The sequence below is a fragment of the Tursiops truncatus genome, chromosome 8 (genome assembly GCF_011762595.2).
Source record: "Tursiops truncatus isolate mTurTru1 chromosome 8, mTurTru1.mat.Y, whole genome shotgun sequence".
NCBI classification, from domain to species: Eukaryota; Metazoa; Chordata; class Mammalia; order Artiodactyla; family Delphinidae; genus Tursiops; species Tursiops truncatus.
The window spans coordinates 103,765,887-103,781,574 of NC_047041.1; the positions used below are offsets into that span (position 1 = coordinate 103,765,887).

General features: G+C 57.2%; 2 protein-coding genes across 7 annotated transcripts in view; one reads left to right on the top strand and one right to left on the bottom strand.

The window, feature by feature from the left end:
- The first annotated feature begins 6,316 nt into the window (after positions 1 to 6,316).
- On the top strand, positions 6,317 to 13,081 carry GAL (galanin and GMAP prepropeptide). Of its 2 annotated transcripts, none has more exons than XM_033861335.2 (6): positions 6,317 to 6,630; positions 6,899 to 6,979; positions 7,841 to 7,895; positions 11,020 to 11,106; positions 11,395 to 11,472; positions 12,624 to 13,081. In XM_033861335.2, the coding sequence occupies exons 2-6, from the start codon at positions 6,899 to 6,901 to the stop codon at positions 12,689 to 12,691; spliced, it is 369 nt and encodes a 122-aa protein (XP_033717226.1). In that variant the 5' UTR covers positions 6,317 to 6,630; the 3' UTR covers positions 12,692 to 13,081. The 2 variants fall into 2 exon arrangements, with proteins under 2 accessions (XP_033717226.1, XP_073665399.1); XM_073809298.1 differs by lacking the exon at positions 12,624 to 13,081 and adding an exon at positions 12,482 to 12,538.
- TESMIN (testis expressed metallothionein like protein) overlaps positions 8,163 to 15,688 on the bottom strand; it is a 53,533-nt gene continuing 46,007 nt past the window's right edge. For 2 of the 5 annotated variants that reach the window (XM_073809292.1, XM_073809289.1), the window contains one exon: positions 13,932 to 15,546. In XM_073809292.1, coding sequence (XP_073665393.1) covers positions 15,393 to 15,546 — 154 coding nt within the window. In that variant the 3' untranslated portion in view covers positions 13,932 to 15,392. Of the gene's footprint in view, positions 9,643 to 13,931; positions 15,547 to 15,688 lie in introns of those variants that run through there. The other 3 variants (XM_073809294.1, XM_073809290.1, XM_073809295.1) reach the window with 3 other exon arrangements.

A 15,688-nucleotide genomic window follows, 5' to 3' on the forward strand; every position in this document is an offset into this window, starting at 1 on the left:
GGAGTCAACTACAAAAGCAAGAGGGACCCAGAGAAAGGTGGGCGTGGCATGGCAGGGATGACCCAGAGGGGAGGCAAGACGGGAGATGCAAAGAAGACCCTCCAGGGAGCGTGACCTTGGACAGCTTCCAGGCCAGCTAAACCGCATTGTCCAAGAGTGAGAGGAGGCAGCTAGGGAAGAAATGGTGGGAACTGGGTGACCAGCTGTCCCAGTTTGCTCGGGACTTCCTGGAAACGCCACAGTCCCAGGCAAGTTGAGGTGGGAAGTGGGAGGGAAGTTCTAGACCAAGGAAACAGCAAGTGCAAAGATACGGAGGTGAGTTTGCCTCCCGGAAACAGCTTCACTCCATCCATCCTCCCCACCCTGCGCACCCCACCCTACAGGGCCGGGTGCAAAATGTAAGGGGGGCTAAAACGCAACAACAGAGACAAATCCTTCAATGTAATATTGAATTTAAAAATCAAAATAAATGTAAAATATCCATGACGAACAAAATATGAAAAATTTAAATAAAATTCCTTAAAAATTCAATATAGAATGACTCTCTGACCCACCAACTCAACCCCTAGGTATATACCCAAAAGAATTGAAAACGGGTATTTGAACAAAAGGTTGTACACGAATGTTCAGGGCAACGTTATTCACAAGAGCCAAGAGGTAGAAACAGCCCAAGTGTCCGTCAACTGATGAATGGATCAAAATGTGGTCCAGCCTCACAGTGGAGGATCACTCAGCCCCAGAAAGGAATGCAGCACTGACGCAAGCTACGACACGCATGAACCTTATGCTCAGTGAAAGAAGCCGAACACAGCAGGCCACCTAGTGTGTGATTCCATTTATGTCCAGAACAGGCAAAAGAAGAAGATTCTCCTTCACAGCCTCAGAAGGAGCCAACCCTGACAACACCTTGATCTCAGACTTCCAGCCTCCAGAGCCGTGAGATGTTACATTGCTCTCGTTTAAGCCGCCTGGTTTGTGGTCCTTTGTTTCGGCAGCCTCAGCAAACTCCTACAGGCCCCTTGTCAGACTGGCAAAATCTGAATGCTTGGTAGCACCCAGCCAGGGTTTGGGGCAGAGGGCACTTGGACTCTGAAAGGGGACCGTAAGTGGGCACAGCCTTCCCAGACGGTCACTTGGTGCTTCTAACAAAAGTTGAGATGCGCGCACCCTGCATCCCTGCCCCCACGGCTAAGACTCCATCCACTGATCCTGGAGGATTCTGCACCAGGACTCCTCTCACACCCCAGGACACTGGGAACCTTGCGATGTCTGTGACCCGGGACGGTCAGCCGGGATCTGTGCACCTCGCGGTGGAAAGAATGCTGCAGTCCTCAACTGGAAAACCGTCTGAGATGTGAAATGGAAGAAGCAGGTTGCAAAAGAACAATCATAGCAAAACTCCACTTGGCTTTCTTTGTTTAAGTGTACATATAACCACAGTGAAAACACAGACACGCCTGGAAGACCACACATGCCCGTTTACAGAGTTTCCTTCTAGACGTGTGGGTGGTAGAACTGGTGTTTCTTATTTTTAAAACTTTTTAAAAAGCGATATGATGGTGGGTGATTTTGACTCTGTGCCTTTCGTTCTTCTGTCTTTTGTCGCTACAACATCTTTGACAATGAGCACGTTAAGTAAGTCAACGTGGAGACAAAAGTGGAAGGCAGGGCCCACGCTCCAAAGAGGGCGTGTCATAGGCCTTGTCCTCCCAGCAGCCCCCGGGGAGCCGCGGCACAGCCTGGCCTTGACCCCAGATCTGTCTAGGTAACTGGCCAACACCATTCAGAGTCCTCGGCTGGCTGACCCATGTCCCCTCCCCTCTCACTTACTTTTTCCAGAGACTCTGTGAAGTGGGGGGCTATTTACTGGCAGGAAATGGAGACACACGGAGGGTTGGTGACGGATTCAAGGCCACGCGGCTTGCGAACGCTGAGGCGGGATTTGAACCCGGTGCTGGGCTCCTGTCCCGGCCTCTGTGTCTGTTTCCTTGGATGGCTCTGAACTTGGAGCAAAGGCGGGACCACGGCCCAGCCCTGACCCAACTGGGCTCTAGGATGATGGGGGATGGGCCGTGTCTCCAGCCCCCTACACCCAAACCACTGTGGGCAGTGGCCTTCCCGGCAGGGGACTGTCCATCAGTACCGATGAGTGGACGAAGCTGGGGAAGGACTGAGCTTCCCGGTGACGTCAATCACGGCGGTTCACAGAGCCCGGTGCCTTTAAGTGACTGACTCAACTCCTGTCCACCCACGAGCGAGCCACAGGCCGGACACTGTCACCTTCTGACAGGCTCTGGGATTTTAGAGAGACACAAAGCAACTCGGAGGAAGCTCGGGCAGAATATGGAGAGAGACCCGCATGACTCCATTTCCACAAAGTTTAAAACAAGCTAAGTCACAGCTGCTAGAAGCCCGCAGCGGCTACCGGGAGGGGCGGGGCCCGGGGACCGGGGACCCGGGGCTGGTGACACTGCGGTCTGAGCGGTGCGGGCATTCAGCCAGCTCAACACACTGGAGCACGTTTTTGTCTGTCGATTATTCTTCAACTGAAGGTTTTAAAATGCTCATGGTTTCTGAAGTCCCTTAAAGTATTCGGGGTCCCTGAAAAGCGGGTGGGGCACAGGGCGGCTGCGTCCCCTCCCCCGCCAACAGCTCAGGCCCCCGAATGGAAATACCCCCCCCCCCGCTGGGTCCCCACATCCCATTAGCCAGATGGGCTCCCACATGTCCCTGGGGGTGCTGCCCATGGGACTCAGGGCCAGGAAACAGGTGCTGCTGCCTGGGCCTGCAGCTGAGTCACCAGCCCCAGAGGGTCAGCGCTCCCCCTCCTCCGGGCTGATCCGCCCGGAAAGGACCCAACAGGTGAGTCACCCCAGGGCACAGGGATTCCAGACACCCAGCCACTGACCTGCAGCAACACTCCCTGGGGAAGCTCCCCAGAATGGGATGTCGTGGGGAGAAGGGAGGGGGGAGGGGGAGGGGAGGGACAGGAAGGAGTAGAAGGGGGCGGGGCTGGGGTGGGAGGACCTAGGTGGGAGGCAGCGGGGGGAGGGGGCGGGGCTGGGGTGGGAGCCTCCCCGGTGGGGTGGGGGGAGCAGGAAGGGAGAGGAGCTGGGCTGGGGAGAGGAGACTGCCTGGCCCAGAGCCCAGGGCAGTAGGGAGCTGGGGGAAAGAAGATGCTGAGGGTGGGCTTAGGGAAGAGGAAAGTTCCCACAGGCAGGGCAGGAGGCGCAGGTGGCGGGCAAGGATGGCTCAAAGCAAAGAGTCCCGGACTCGCCAGATGCGCAAAGCTGGACCACCCGGAAAACACCATGCCCCTCTCCACTCACCCAAGAGTTGAGCTTGCCCAGGAGCAGCGCTGGGGGCGGGAGGTGCTGCTGGTGTGCGGTTGTGGGCCTGACCAGAGGCCCTGACGGCCCCCAAGACGCTGGCGGAGACAGTGGCGGAGGGTGGCGGCTGATCAAGAGCTGCCTGAGCGCCTCTAGAACTGCAGCCTCTCTCTTTTCCTCCAGTGACCCCAGGCTTATTCCAGCCCCAGCTCCCAGCTTTCGGAGATGTACCAGCAGCTCTGCAGGGCGGACCTCGACGCCTGCGCGTGGGCACCGTGGGCAGGGGGCGTTCCTGGAAGCCATTCCCACCCTGCGAGGGCTGGCCACACCTCAACCATAAATGTACGTGAGATAGATCCACCCCACTGTAAACACACCCACCACGAACCAGGTAAATCTTCCCTCCCACCCGAGGTCCAGCTAAACGCATCTCCATTCCAACCTCCCCTGAGAACCGGAAATGCCTGGGGCCTCCCCAGCACCACTTTCCACGAGGGTAATCCCGGCTGGGGAGGGATGTAGAAAGACGCAGGTCTGGACTGACTGTGCTTATAGCTTATTTCAAATCTTACAAAAGTGTGCAACCTTGCAAACAGTTGCCTTGGGGCCCTGCCTGAGGTCCAGCCTGGTGATTGCAAGGGCCAGCAGCCAATCTTCCTTCCTCTGGCTCAGAACCCTGATTTCAGCGGGGCACCAGCACCGCACATAATTACAGACCTCATTTTGCAGCTTCCAGTGCGGCTGGACGTGACTCTGGCCAGCAAGATGTTCAGAGAAGTGGGAGGAGGGGTCCCCCGAGGATTGGGAAAGGGAGGTGGGGATCCTCTCGGCCAAAGTCCCCAAACTGCTTATCTCTCTTCTCGATCATCTCTCCCTTCTCCTCAGCTCACACCCTTACTAAAAACACCGACTGTTCCTATGGACGAAGTAAACAGATCTTCACACGTATCATGAATTCTTTAACGAAGACATATTGATGAGCTGAACGCATGCACTCAAAAGACCATTCATAGAATTAGATCAACCTTCACTTTGGCCAGATCCTTAACAAGCTACTATCGTTAGGGAGCAACTGGGATTTTTTTCATGACGACTGAGCTACTGGGGTGGGTGGCGTGGGTAGGGCTGGGGTTAGCAGCTAGAACCCATGGAAGGGCAGGATCAAGGATGCAACATTTGTGGAGTCAAATGAAAGCCAAGGTTAGATGGTCAAGACATTTCCTCATTTCTTCAATAGTAATGAGATCACCATAGGATCAGTAGGCGGTGTCCCTTTGTCATCCTCTCTTCTAAGCCTTCTCCTTTTATGAGCCCATCTCACCACCATTAGCTGCTAACCAGCATTGGAGGTGTGCGTCCCTTTACTCATTTGTCTTCATTAATTCATTCATCAAATATTTGTCGACTGTTTTGTGTGAGACACCGTTTATTAGTGAGGAGTCATTCCAACTACATATAATAGAAACCCTCCAAACAACATTTGGCTTAAGTAAAAGAAAGGTTTATTTCTCTCTGTTGGGAAACAAGCCTGGAGGTCAGAAGCCCAGGGACCCAGGCTCCTTCAGTCTTGCTGTCATCCAAAGTCATCACCTTGTGGCCCAAAATGGCTGTTCAGCTCCAGCCCTTGCACCCACATTCCAGGCGGGAGGAAGGAGGAAGGGAAAAGGACCAAAAAGGGGGCCTACCTTTGTGATCCCTTTCACCTGGAATGCGCTGGGCCCCACCTGGCCAATCTTGCTCACCTTTCAGGTCAAGCTCCCTGAATACACGTACCTCCTTCTCATGATAATGAAGTGGTTATTTGTACAACTGTTTTTGTGCATTCAGGTCTCCATTAGACTGTAATTTCCGTCTGCTGCCGCAGTCCCCGTGCGGTACCGGGGGAAGCAACACCTCTCCGGGGACGCGTGGATGAGCCCGTGCTGGACTGTGGCCTCGGTTTTCTCTGGACTCGCTCTTCCTGCTTACCAGGCCCAGGTTGGTGTTTGGTGGTGAACAGGGCCTCTGAGGGAAGATGGGCCAGCTCACAGAGCAAGGATAAAATTATGCTTTCTGTTTGATTTCCATTACTCTAATGGTGACCCATTTTATCTGCCTCACACTGGGCTGTCTTCAAGATGACAAGGTGACAGTGTCTCACTGGGTCACTGCTGAGCGCACAGAGCCCATTATAACCCTGGCCGTGGGTCTCAGCACAGCCTGTGCCGGGAAGCAGGCACCTGCTATCCGGGGTGCCATCCTCCTTTGTCTAAATGCCTCTGCTGGCCCTGGGGAGTCACAGCATCTCTCCTCACTTCTGCCTTGCTGGGTCTGCAGGCTTCTGGTGCCCACCTAACTCTCCCTGGCCAGGGTCACGGGCCACACCCAGGATTTGTACAGAATCCCCTCACCCAGACTGAGGGAGAAGCAGCGACAGTGGGTGTCCCCCCGGGTGGTGTCTTGGTGACAGACCATGTCAACTTAGAGGACCCACATTTGTTCCATGAAGGGAACGTCTGCAGGGACCCCTTCTGGCCCAGCAGCGCCTGAGGGACGTAAGAAGGGCCCACAGCTCTGAGGCGGGGGAGCCAGTCAGCCCCCAGGAACTGAAAGCCTAAGTGCCCCCCTAGCTGAGTTGCCCCATTTTAGAAAAACAGGATGGGGTCTGGGCCCCCGAGGACCACTGGGCACCGACCGGGAGCAGGGAAGCTGGGCGAGCTTTGGCCTCCCGTCCTTCCCCCATGGATGGCTCTGAGGCTGAATCCGCCACCCAGCCGCTGCAAAAGCGTGCGAGGGGGGTGCCCCGGGGGCCCAGGACCCAGCGACCCGCCCAGCTTGGATTGAGGGTCTCTGGCTGCGGAGGGCTCGCTGGCGGCACGCGACGCGGTGCCGAGGTGGGGGGCTCGCTGCCCCGGGGCCGGTAACAGCCGGGTCGGGGGCTCTCGCGCGGGGTGCGGGGATCTCTCCGGCGTCCCCACCCTCCCGCAGGCGCTCCGAGCGCCCCTTGGGAACCGAGTTCCGGTCCCTCCCGCCCACTCGGGCCGGCGAGGGCGCCGGGGGGCGGGAACCGAGCCCGTGACGCGGCGGAGCGGCCCCGGACGCACCGCATAAATCGCGGTGGCGGCGGCTCCGGGCGCTGACACGTCGAGGGAGCCCGGCCGCCCTGAGCTTCCCGCCTCCGTGTCCCCGAGGCCACGCCATGCGGTGAGAGCCCCCTGCCCTACCCTACTCGACCCGACTCGACGGACGCGCGGCCCCGCCGACATCCCCGGACCTGCTGACGCCCCAGGACCTGCAGATCCCCCGGGACCCGCCGCTCAAGGTACCGTGCCCCAGGGGACCCCAGCGGGAGGCGGACCCCCTTTCTCCGCCGTCCCCTCTCCGGAGCGCCCACCTGAGGGTGGACCTTCCCTGGGGCCGGCGCGGCGCCTCTGCCCCTTGCCCAGGCTCTCGGTCCTCGGCACCTCGGCTCCTGGCCGCCCTTCCCGCAACCGTGGGGTGGGGGGGGTCCGAGCCTCCGCCCGACGTGAGCCCTGGAGACCGAGACCGGCCTCCCCGCGCCGTCCCCCACCGCCCGCCTTCCCTTGCAGATGCCCAGAGGCTGCGCCCTCCTGCTCGCCTCGCTGCTCCTCACTGCGGCCCTTTCAGCCACCCTGGGGCTCGGGTCGCCGGTAAGTGCAGGCTGGGGAGCAAACGCTCCCCAAGCGGGTCCCCTTCTCTGTAAAGGGGGGCAACCGCATCAAAACCAGGCTCGGGGGAGGGTGGGTGCCTTGTGCCATCAATTCTGCCTCCGGGCGGGCGGGGGTGGGGGGGTCCCTGCCGCGGGGAGCTGCGCAGGGAGGGGCCCGGCTCCTGCGAGCTGACCAGAGGGGGCTGGGCGGAGGGCGGCGGTTTCCGCTCAGAGGCTCCCTCCTTTCCTCCTGGCACCTCGCCTCTCCCAGTGTGTAAACAGCCCCTGGCTATCGACCACTAAACATGGACACTGCTGTACTTGAGGTTAGCGCCTCGGACGAGTGAGAAGCAAATCTCATTCCATTCAGTTCAGTAGAGCGTCAGTACACCGTGTGCGAGCTGGTGTTATCAACAGGTGTTCTCAGCATCACTTAAAAGCGAGTGGGTGCACTCTGAGTCTGTGGTCTACGGCGCAAAAGGAAGTATTTGATAAAGCAAGTAGTCCCATTTTCATGTCAAATATAGCTTATCTGCAAATCTGGAATTTCTTGCAGCTTCCAAAAGTACATGCATTATTCTAAGTCCTGTATCTGCCTGGAAGGTCTGAGTGAATTTCACTTAATGTCCTTCTGATTTCATTTAAAGCTCTTGCTTTAACAGTCAGCAGCTCTCGGCTTAGTATATGAAAGAGTAACTAAAGTGTGTTTGTAATTTAAGTTCTGTGAGTATTTGAAGTAAGTAACTTCACAGGCTGCCATGGTGGGTTACACAAGCAGAAGCGGCCTTTGGGGCTGCTTTGAGCCAGCGCAGCCGGTACCGGGCAAGATTCTTGCCATCTGAACCCCTTTCTCCCATTTAAGGTGAAGGAAAAGAGAGGCTGGACCCTGAACAGTGCTGGCTACCTTCTTGGACCACGTAAGTGATGCGGGTACATGGCCTCCCGACACCGAACCTGCCCTTCCAGTGCTGGCTGTGGCGCTTGCGCTCACCCTGCTGTCTCTGAAATATGGGGGTGGCCAGTCGTCGTTCTGACACCTCGATATTCCAGTCTGAGTCTGATAAAGGGAAACAGGGGAGTCTTCCATGAGACTCTGAGGCAGGATGGTTTCTCTGTAGGTTTAACTGATTCCCTGAAAGGCAGCCCCCCAGATGTCCCAATTCTCAGTCTCCTCCCCATTTGTCCCCCCACCCCCAGCCTTGGGGCACCTCGCTCTTTCTTGAACCCTGACCCATCCTGCAGCCCGCAGCTTGGCAAACCCTCAGGGCCCTCTCCTGCCTTCTCTGCACCCTTCCCCCTTTTTACCCCCGTTCCTTGGCCTGGCCAGTCTCAACTGCTCGGCACATTGGCCCAGGCCTGATACCTCCGGAAGCCTGTCCTTCCTCTGGCTCTCCTGCCCTGCACCCCATGGGATTCCTAGCCTCGGACTTTGCTCAGGCTTTCCCAGGTGACCGTCTTGGAAGGCAGACATCCCTTGGGGCTCTGTTCTGGGCCCTCTCTTGGGTCCCTCTGTGTCTCCCTAAACGTTCCCATCCACTCCTTGGCTTCACAGAGCACCCCCAGGTCAACTGACCCCAGCCTTATCTCCATCTTCCGTGAGCCTAAGCCTGGGATAGGAATTCGCAGGTGACCTGGAGAAGCCAAAACATGCTCACCCCAAAACTAAATGCAGAAGGTCCCCTTCCTGCTCCAAATCTGTCCCTGGAGCCGCCCTGCAGGGTGACTGACACTTGGTGTCTCGTCCTTGATGTGACACTGGCTGGACTCGGTGGGAGTAGTTTGATTACATTCATGGTGCAGAGAATCCAGTGAGTCTAGGGCAGCTGGGGCCTTCAGAGACCCCCTGTTCGACTGCTGCATTTACAGGGAGGTGCACCGAGCCTGGGGCCCAGAGACCAGCTCGCTGCTGTGGAATTCCTAAGTGGGCGCAGAGGGCGGCAGGCAACGGGGGAGTGGGTGTGTGCAGACAGGCCACGCCTCCAGCGCTAAAGGGCACAGCTCTGGGCACTGCAGGCTACGGCCACTGCGGCCTCCCCTTGCCCACTCAGCCCCCACTCTCTGCTCTCTTCACGTCCTCTGTCTGCAGTGACACCTTCAGATTTTAATTGTCCTAAAGGAGGGGGCGAGGGGAGACCTTTCACTTCCCATCCAACCTCCTACCTACTCGTAGCTTTCAAATTTGCAGGCATGGTTGATTTGGGGACATCCATCCACCTTAAAAAAAAATCCTCCTCTATTTATTTCCTACTTTCTTGCCGGAAACGAGGCAAACAACTCATATACAGCTCATATCCCAGTCCTTCCAGAGTCGCTGGGAAGAATGGTCCCCGATTAAACTACCCCGGGAGCTACTTTTAGTTCTTAATCCCCAAGTGTAAGTACAGACCCTTCTCCCACTGCAGGTGGTGGTTTATCTGACCACCTGGAGGGTGCCTGAGAGCCGGGCTTTGAGAAACACAGGCACAGAAATGACAAAAACTAAATGGGGCCACAGGCAGGATCTGCTGGGCTTCTTTAGTCTCAGATCAAACGCAGCAGCCGGTCCCCACGTGGTCTTGTCACTTCGCCTGCAGGAGGCAAAGACTGATGTAAAGGGCACGAGTTTTCCTGAACCCTTTGCAGCCCTGAGTTCTTCCCCCGAGAAAGCAGCTCGTCTCTGTGCCACTGGTCCGAAAGAAAGAAGGAGCCCTTCAACAGAAATACTTGTCCATGTGACTCTGGCATACTGAAAATGTGTTTATCAAGAAGATTTAGGGAATTCCCTGGCGGTGCAGTGGTTAGGACTCAGCGCTTTCACTGCTGGGGCCCGGGTTTGATCCCTGGTCGGGGAGCTAAGATCCCACAAGCTTTGTGGCATGGCCAAAAAATCCTGTTAGAAAACAAGCCGTTTTTCACTCTCAGGTTGGATCACCAGAAGCTGTCCGTCTGGACTAGCCGTCTGTCAGGATTCTTTGCAACTTCACACTGTGCTCCTGACTTCTGTTCTCAGGTTAGCATAGAAAATGGCAACATAAAAATGCTGAAGACAGTTTGAGCCTGACTGCACCCAGTGGCCTTTGGAAGCGCCGGGTTACTTATCATTCCTCCACATTTAATGCCAAGACCTCTGTCTCTGGAAAAATGAATTCGCTTTCTTTTGTCTGGGCTTGGAGATGGTACAGTCCACTAGGCCAGGTAGCCAGAGACCGAGAGCCAGACCTTCTCCTTTAGCCCGGAGAGGGCCCCTCTCAGGCCCTTCTCTTCATTCCAGGGCACTTGGTGGAGAGCCCTCATTCTTTCTTTCCAATACTTTTGTTTTTTTGCCCGTGCCGCTCAGCACGTGGGATCTTAATTTCCCGACCAGGGATCGAACCTGGGCCCCTGCAGTGGAAGCGCGGAGTCCTAACCCCTGGACCGCCAGGGAACTGCAATTACCATTCCCCCGTGTCACTCCACCCAGAGTGTGTGCCTGCGTGCACACACACACACACACACACACACACACACACACACACACTCAACCTCCCTCCTTCCCTCCCCTCCTCCTTCTGTCTCTGTCTGTATCTCTCTCCCCGGCTTCAGTCTGTCTCCCACACAGCAGCCAGTGATCTTTGAGAAATAAAATTCTGATTACATCAGAACTGCAAATCCTGTGGTTTCCCCCCCGACCCCGTTTTCAGGGACGCAGGACTCCAGCCCCTGTCCTCTGCCTGGGAGGCAACCAGCTCAAACTCCAGCCCCCCCGGGGCCCCCTTGGCACTCCCCTCTCCCTGCACCAGGTCTGTGCCCCTTGGGCCGGTGCCCTCTGCTGGCCACGTGCTGCCCCCTCTTGACTGGAGGCTCCCCTCTTGTTCCGTGGGGCCCCAGCACCTGGAGAAGAGCTGTACCCTGGCCCTGGCACGAGTTCCTCCCTCAGGTTCCACGGAGAACAGCTCCCTCTTCCATGGTTTCCCTCCCTTGGCTTTGTTTTTCTGTCCGTTGTGTTACGTGTTGGCTGTAAGCAGCCACGTGCCCTTTCATTACAGTGGCAACACTCAGTGCTTTCCTCTGATTTGCAAACAGATGCCATTGACAACCACGGATCATTTCACGACAAGCATGGCTTCACCGGCAAGCGGGAACTCGAGCCTGAAGACGAAGCCAGGCCAGGTGAGAGGACTTTAATCTCAGGGCACACAGGGCAGTGGGGGGTATCGGGCTTCTGCCACCGCTGACCCACAGCCAGGGCCTGAGCTTGGCCCGGTCCCATCTGTCAGCCGCCAGAAATAGGAGCAGCAAACCTGAGGGTAAGCTCAGGGGCGGCCACAGGGGCTCAGGGCCTCCACTGCGCTGAGCCGGGCTCTGAGAGGGAGGGAGGGACACGCCGGTGATGCCCCCAGGTGCCCAGGTCTAAGACAGGCACCAAGGTCGTCAACGCTGATCCCCTCTGGTTTCTAGGAAGCGTTGACAGGCGGCTGTTGGAGAACAATGTCGTGCGCACGATAATCGAGTTTCTGACTTTCTTGCAGCTCAAAGGTATGTGAAATAGTACCAACATAAAATGCCACCTCTTAGAAGCCTGTGCACATTAAAAACCTGTCGAGAAAGGATTCCACAGACTTCTCCTGGGAAGGAACCGTGGTCCACCTACACACCGACAGTCACGCTGGTGGGTGGGGTTACAGGCGGGGGCATGGGAACCAGCTGCAAAGGGGCCTGGTCCATTCACTCTGCTGGACCCACATTTCTTGACATGGTAACAGCGGCTGTACCTTCCGGGGCCTAGTTACTACACACAGTCAGGCTCTGCGTAGACCACCTTAAACCGTATCTTGGGAGCGCGGCGAGTGAAGGGAGCCCGCGGCCCGGATTGCCCTTTCACCCTGCGCAGCCTCCAGTGGGGCTGGCTGCGTGTCACCCCGACAGCTCTCCATCCCGGGATCTAGTACAGCCGATGGGGGCCTTTCTGCCCCAGCCCTTCTGTGCCTCAGGGCTGTCATTCATGCCACTGTGAGGGTCAAAGCTGCCCCTGTGGAAGGGGCTCAGAGCTCACCACAGGGAGGTGGCCTGGGGACACGGTGGCACGTGGGCCACTCTGAAGCTCCAAGGGAGACCTTGGGCGGTCAGGTTCTGCTCATCACAGTTTTGTTGTCTAGTTGGAAGAGCAAAGACTAATTCTTGGGTTCTGTTTTGATCCATTTGCTCTCAGGCTCCACTGCCTTAGTTGAGGGACTTCAGGTGGGCGTGGGGAGGGGGGAGGGAGTCGGGGGAGGAGACTTGAGGCCTGTGGCTTTTCCTTAGAACCATCCATGGGCAGGGGGACTGTGGGAGAAGAACTTAGAAACCTCAGGACCAAGTAACCGATCCCCTCTGTTCGAGCCCAGTGCAGGCTTTGGGGAAATCTCTGCTGGAGAAAATCTGCTGGTGACTTTTCCAGTGAGGGGCAGAGGGACTCTTCCGGGTTTTTTGTTTGTTTGTTTTGTTTTGGATGTTGTAACGTGGAACTTCTTTCATTAGGAGACATCGAGTTTCATTGCCCAAACAGGAATTACACTTTTTTAGAGTCTGACCGTTTCAAATGCATGCTAAGTACGAGAGTTAAATGTGACACGTGCCTCATCCTGGGTTTGCTGCCGTGAGCATCTCTGCAGAGGACGGGCACTTGAGCTTGACCCTCCCCTCTGCAGACGCCGGGGCCCTGGAGCGCCGGCCCGGCCTCCCCGCAGTGCCCTCGGAAGGCGTGGAGCAGTCCTAGGCGGCTCCCAGGGCGGTGCGGCTCTTCGTGGGCATCCAAGTCAAGCTCGAAGCCTATGATAATCATACGGCAACGAGTGCAGAGTCAACCACCCCCGTCCTCTCTGCCCTGCTGCTGTGCTCTCATCATTTAAGATTCTTTCCCTTTGGTCATAATTTTGAGCGGCAAATAAAAAACCAGCAACAGCCTGTGATTACCGTTTTCTTCCACACGTGTGTCTTGTTGCCGCTGCCACCAGTGTGTGTTTAAAAGATGATGCTTGGGCTTCCCTGGTGGCGCAGTGGTTGAGAGTCTGCCTGCCGATGCAGGGGACACGGGTTCGTGCCCCGGTCCGGGAAGATCCCACATGCCCGTGAGCCATGGCCGCTGAGCCTGCGCGTCCGGAGCCTGTGCTCCGCAACGGGAGAGGCCACAACAGTGAGAGGCCCGCGTACCGCAAAAAAAAAAAAAAAAAAAAAAAAAGATGATGCTTGATTACAGTCACACGTAATAGAGAGAAGTTTTACACCCAAATTCTACCATCCAGAGCATCTCTGAGACACTTTCTCTCGTCACTCATGTCCAGGGAACAAAGTTATCTTAAGCTGAGTCAAACATGAAAGTAAGTCTGTTTCTGAGACAAACAAAACCACAAAACAGACAGAACCCCTGGCCTCATGGAGTGGATGTTTTAGGGAGATGGGAACCAAAACGCCTAAAGAAACCCTAAACGTGATAGATGAGAGAATTGTCTGGTGCGTGAAGGTGAACAGTGACGACGAGAAGCAGCCACAGTGCCGGGGCCGCGGGTGAAGCGGGGATTAACACGCACAGCGTTAAGGTGCGTGTGGCCGGGTTAGAAGGGAACTGTCGTAGAAACCGTAACTATTTTATGTGCTAAGTCAACGACGAGTTAAAGGCAGCATGTGGGGACAGTAATAGCAGAGATGGGGTGATCTTTGGAGCAGAAATAAAAAGATCATACAGAAGATCCAAAAAGAAAACAGGCAAGGATGAGAAGCCAGACATCAAGATAAATGATGGCCCGTAGGCCCCTTCGCACGAACCAGAGCAGATCTGATGCGGAAGTGGGAGGGATCTTTCCGTGCTCCCTCCCCCAGCAGTGCCTCTCACCCCTGGGGGCCCAGGTTGGCCCCCAGACCACCGCAGTCAGTGTCTGGGCACCCGCCGTGTTTTCGTGCTCCCCCAGGTGATGGCAATACGCAGCCAAGCGTGAGACTCGCCCCCTAAAGACCGGCTTCCGAGAAGAGGTAGACACTGGTTGGTTATCCAAGCCCTGCTGGTGGGGCCCCAGCCCCCGCTTCCTCTCCCTGCTCCCTCTCTCATGACACGTGACACTCACTGGCAGCCACTTTCCCTCTTCCCACCAGCCACCCTTCCCTCCTCTGCACATGCCATGGGCAGACCCGGCTGGTCCAATCCCAGCTCAGGGTTCAGGAACACCACACATGGGGCTCCGCAGGCCCCGGGCCTGTCCTTCACTCCCTACCCCTCGCCATCCTCGGTTCTCCTCTTTCACGCTGCTTTAAATCGCCCAGACTTGGGTGGGCCCCAGGGTCCCTGGAGGCCTCGTCAGAAGTCGGGTGGCCAGCCCTGCCCACAGTGCTGATTCAGGACAAGGTGTGCGGGACCCGCACTCCGAACAAGCACCCCACTGATGCCGCTGCTGCTGGTCAGGGACCACGCCTCATTCACTCACTCCAACCCGCAGCCTGGGCTGCCTTGCCTCCTTCCTTCCGGCGGCCATGGACACACCTGTCCCCACCCCAGCCCGCTCTAGTAGCCTCCTTATGCCCTAAGCGCCAGACCCCCACCAACTGCAGCTCCTGGCCCAGCCTCGCTCACCCAAAACCTCTGCACACATCCCTCCTGGTGCCTGGTAAACTCCTCCACGTCCCACAGGACCCCACTCTGCCGCGGCCGCTCAGGGGCGCCTTCCTGCTCGCCCTCCGCCGCAGAGCTGTGAGCAGGCCCAGTGTGTGCCGTGCTGCCCCAGTCGAGTGCGCACCGCTCATTCCGTCTGTGGCTGTGTCTCCTCACCACGCTGTAACTCCCTCAGGAAACAAACCGTGCTGGGTGGGACAGAGGTGCACCTGGGCCACTCTCTGCGTTCCAGCACGGCACCTGGCGGGCAGGAGAGCTTTACAGCACACATCTCGGGAGCAGAGGTAGGAACTGCCAAGGCGGCCCTGCCTCAGCGCAGAGGCGTGCGCCCCAGAATCGCGCTCTGCAGTCTCAGCCCCCCTCAGCCACCCACCTCCTCCGAGCTTCTTCCTCCTTTTCGGAATAACTGCCGTGGGAGAGGTGGTCGCAGCCACAGGTGAGGGGCGGGGGCGGCCGTGGTGCTGTTTGCCGGCCAACAAATTGGTGGACGAGGTGGCCATTCTCAGAGAGGCTGCAGAAGAGACCCTTTACTTCCAGAGAACGTGGTAGGAGCTGTCTGCGGCCGTGCCGGATAACTCAGTCGCCAGCCATGGCGGTATTTTCAAGGAAAAGGGTCCACCGGCCGCCGGAGGAAGTGGAGAGTTCGAAGACAGTGCTGAGAGCCACCCAGGTGGCAGCCGAGAGGTGGAAGAGGACAGCGTGGGCGTCATTTACCTCGAGGAGGTGGCCGTATCCATCCCACGAAGGCGCAGTCATGCACGCTGATGGCTACGCCCCAGCCCCGCCGCCTGCCCAGAACCACGCTGCTGGGTCATACTCAGTGCGGGGGCGCTTGCTGAGTGGCCGCCCAGGCCGAGGAAGAGAGAGCCGCGCTCGGGAGGCCCTTCCGGGAGGCAGGGGAAAGTGATGCTTGAGAGGAGAGGAGAGAGGTACTGGGAGGCTGAGGGGGTCCCAGGGCGGGGCGGTGAAGTCTTAGAAAGACAAAAAATCACAGCTGATTACCTTCTCACATACAACCCACAGCTTTTGCTTTTAGTACGTTGCAAAAGAGAGAAAGAGAGAGAGAGATTCTACCAGTCCATTTTAAAGTCTGGATCTTACCCCACTTTACCC

What these genes read in the sequence shown, in the direction of transcription:
- GAL (XM_033861335.2), top strand. Translation starts at nt 6,899, where the DNA reads ATGCCCAGAGGCTGCGCCCTCCTGCTCGCCTCGCTGCTCCTCACTGCG. An exon ending in CCCTGGGGCTCGGGTCGCCG is followed by an intron (nt 6,980 to 7,840) that starts GTAAGTGCAGGC and finishes CTCCCATTTAAG; the next exon opens with GTGAAGGAAAAGAGAGGCTG. An exon ending in TGGCTACCTTCTTGGACCAC is followed by an intron (nt 7,896 to 11,019) that starts GTAAGTGATGCG and finishes ATTTGCAAACAG; the next exon opens with ATGCCATTGACAACCACGGA.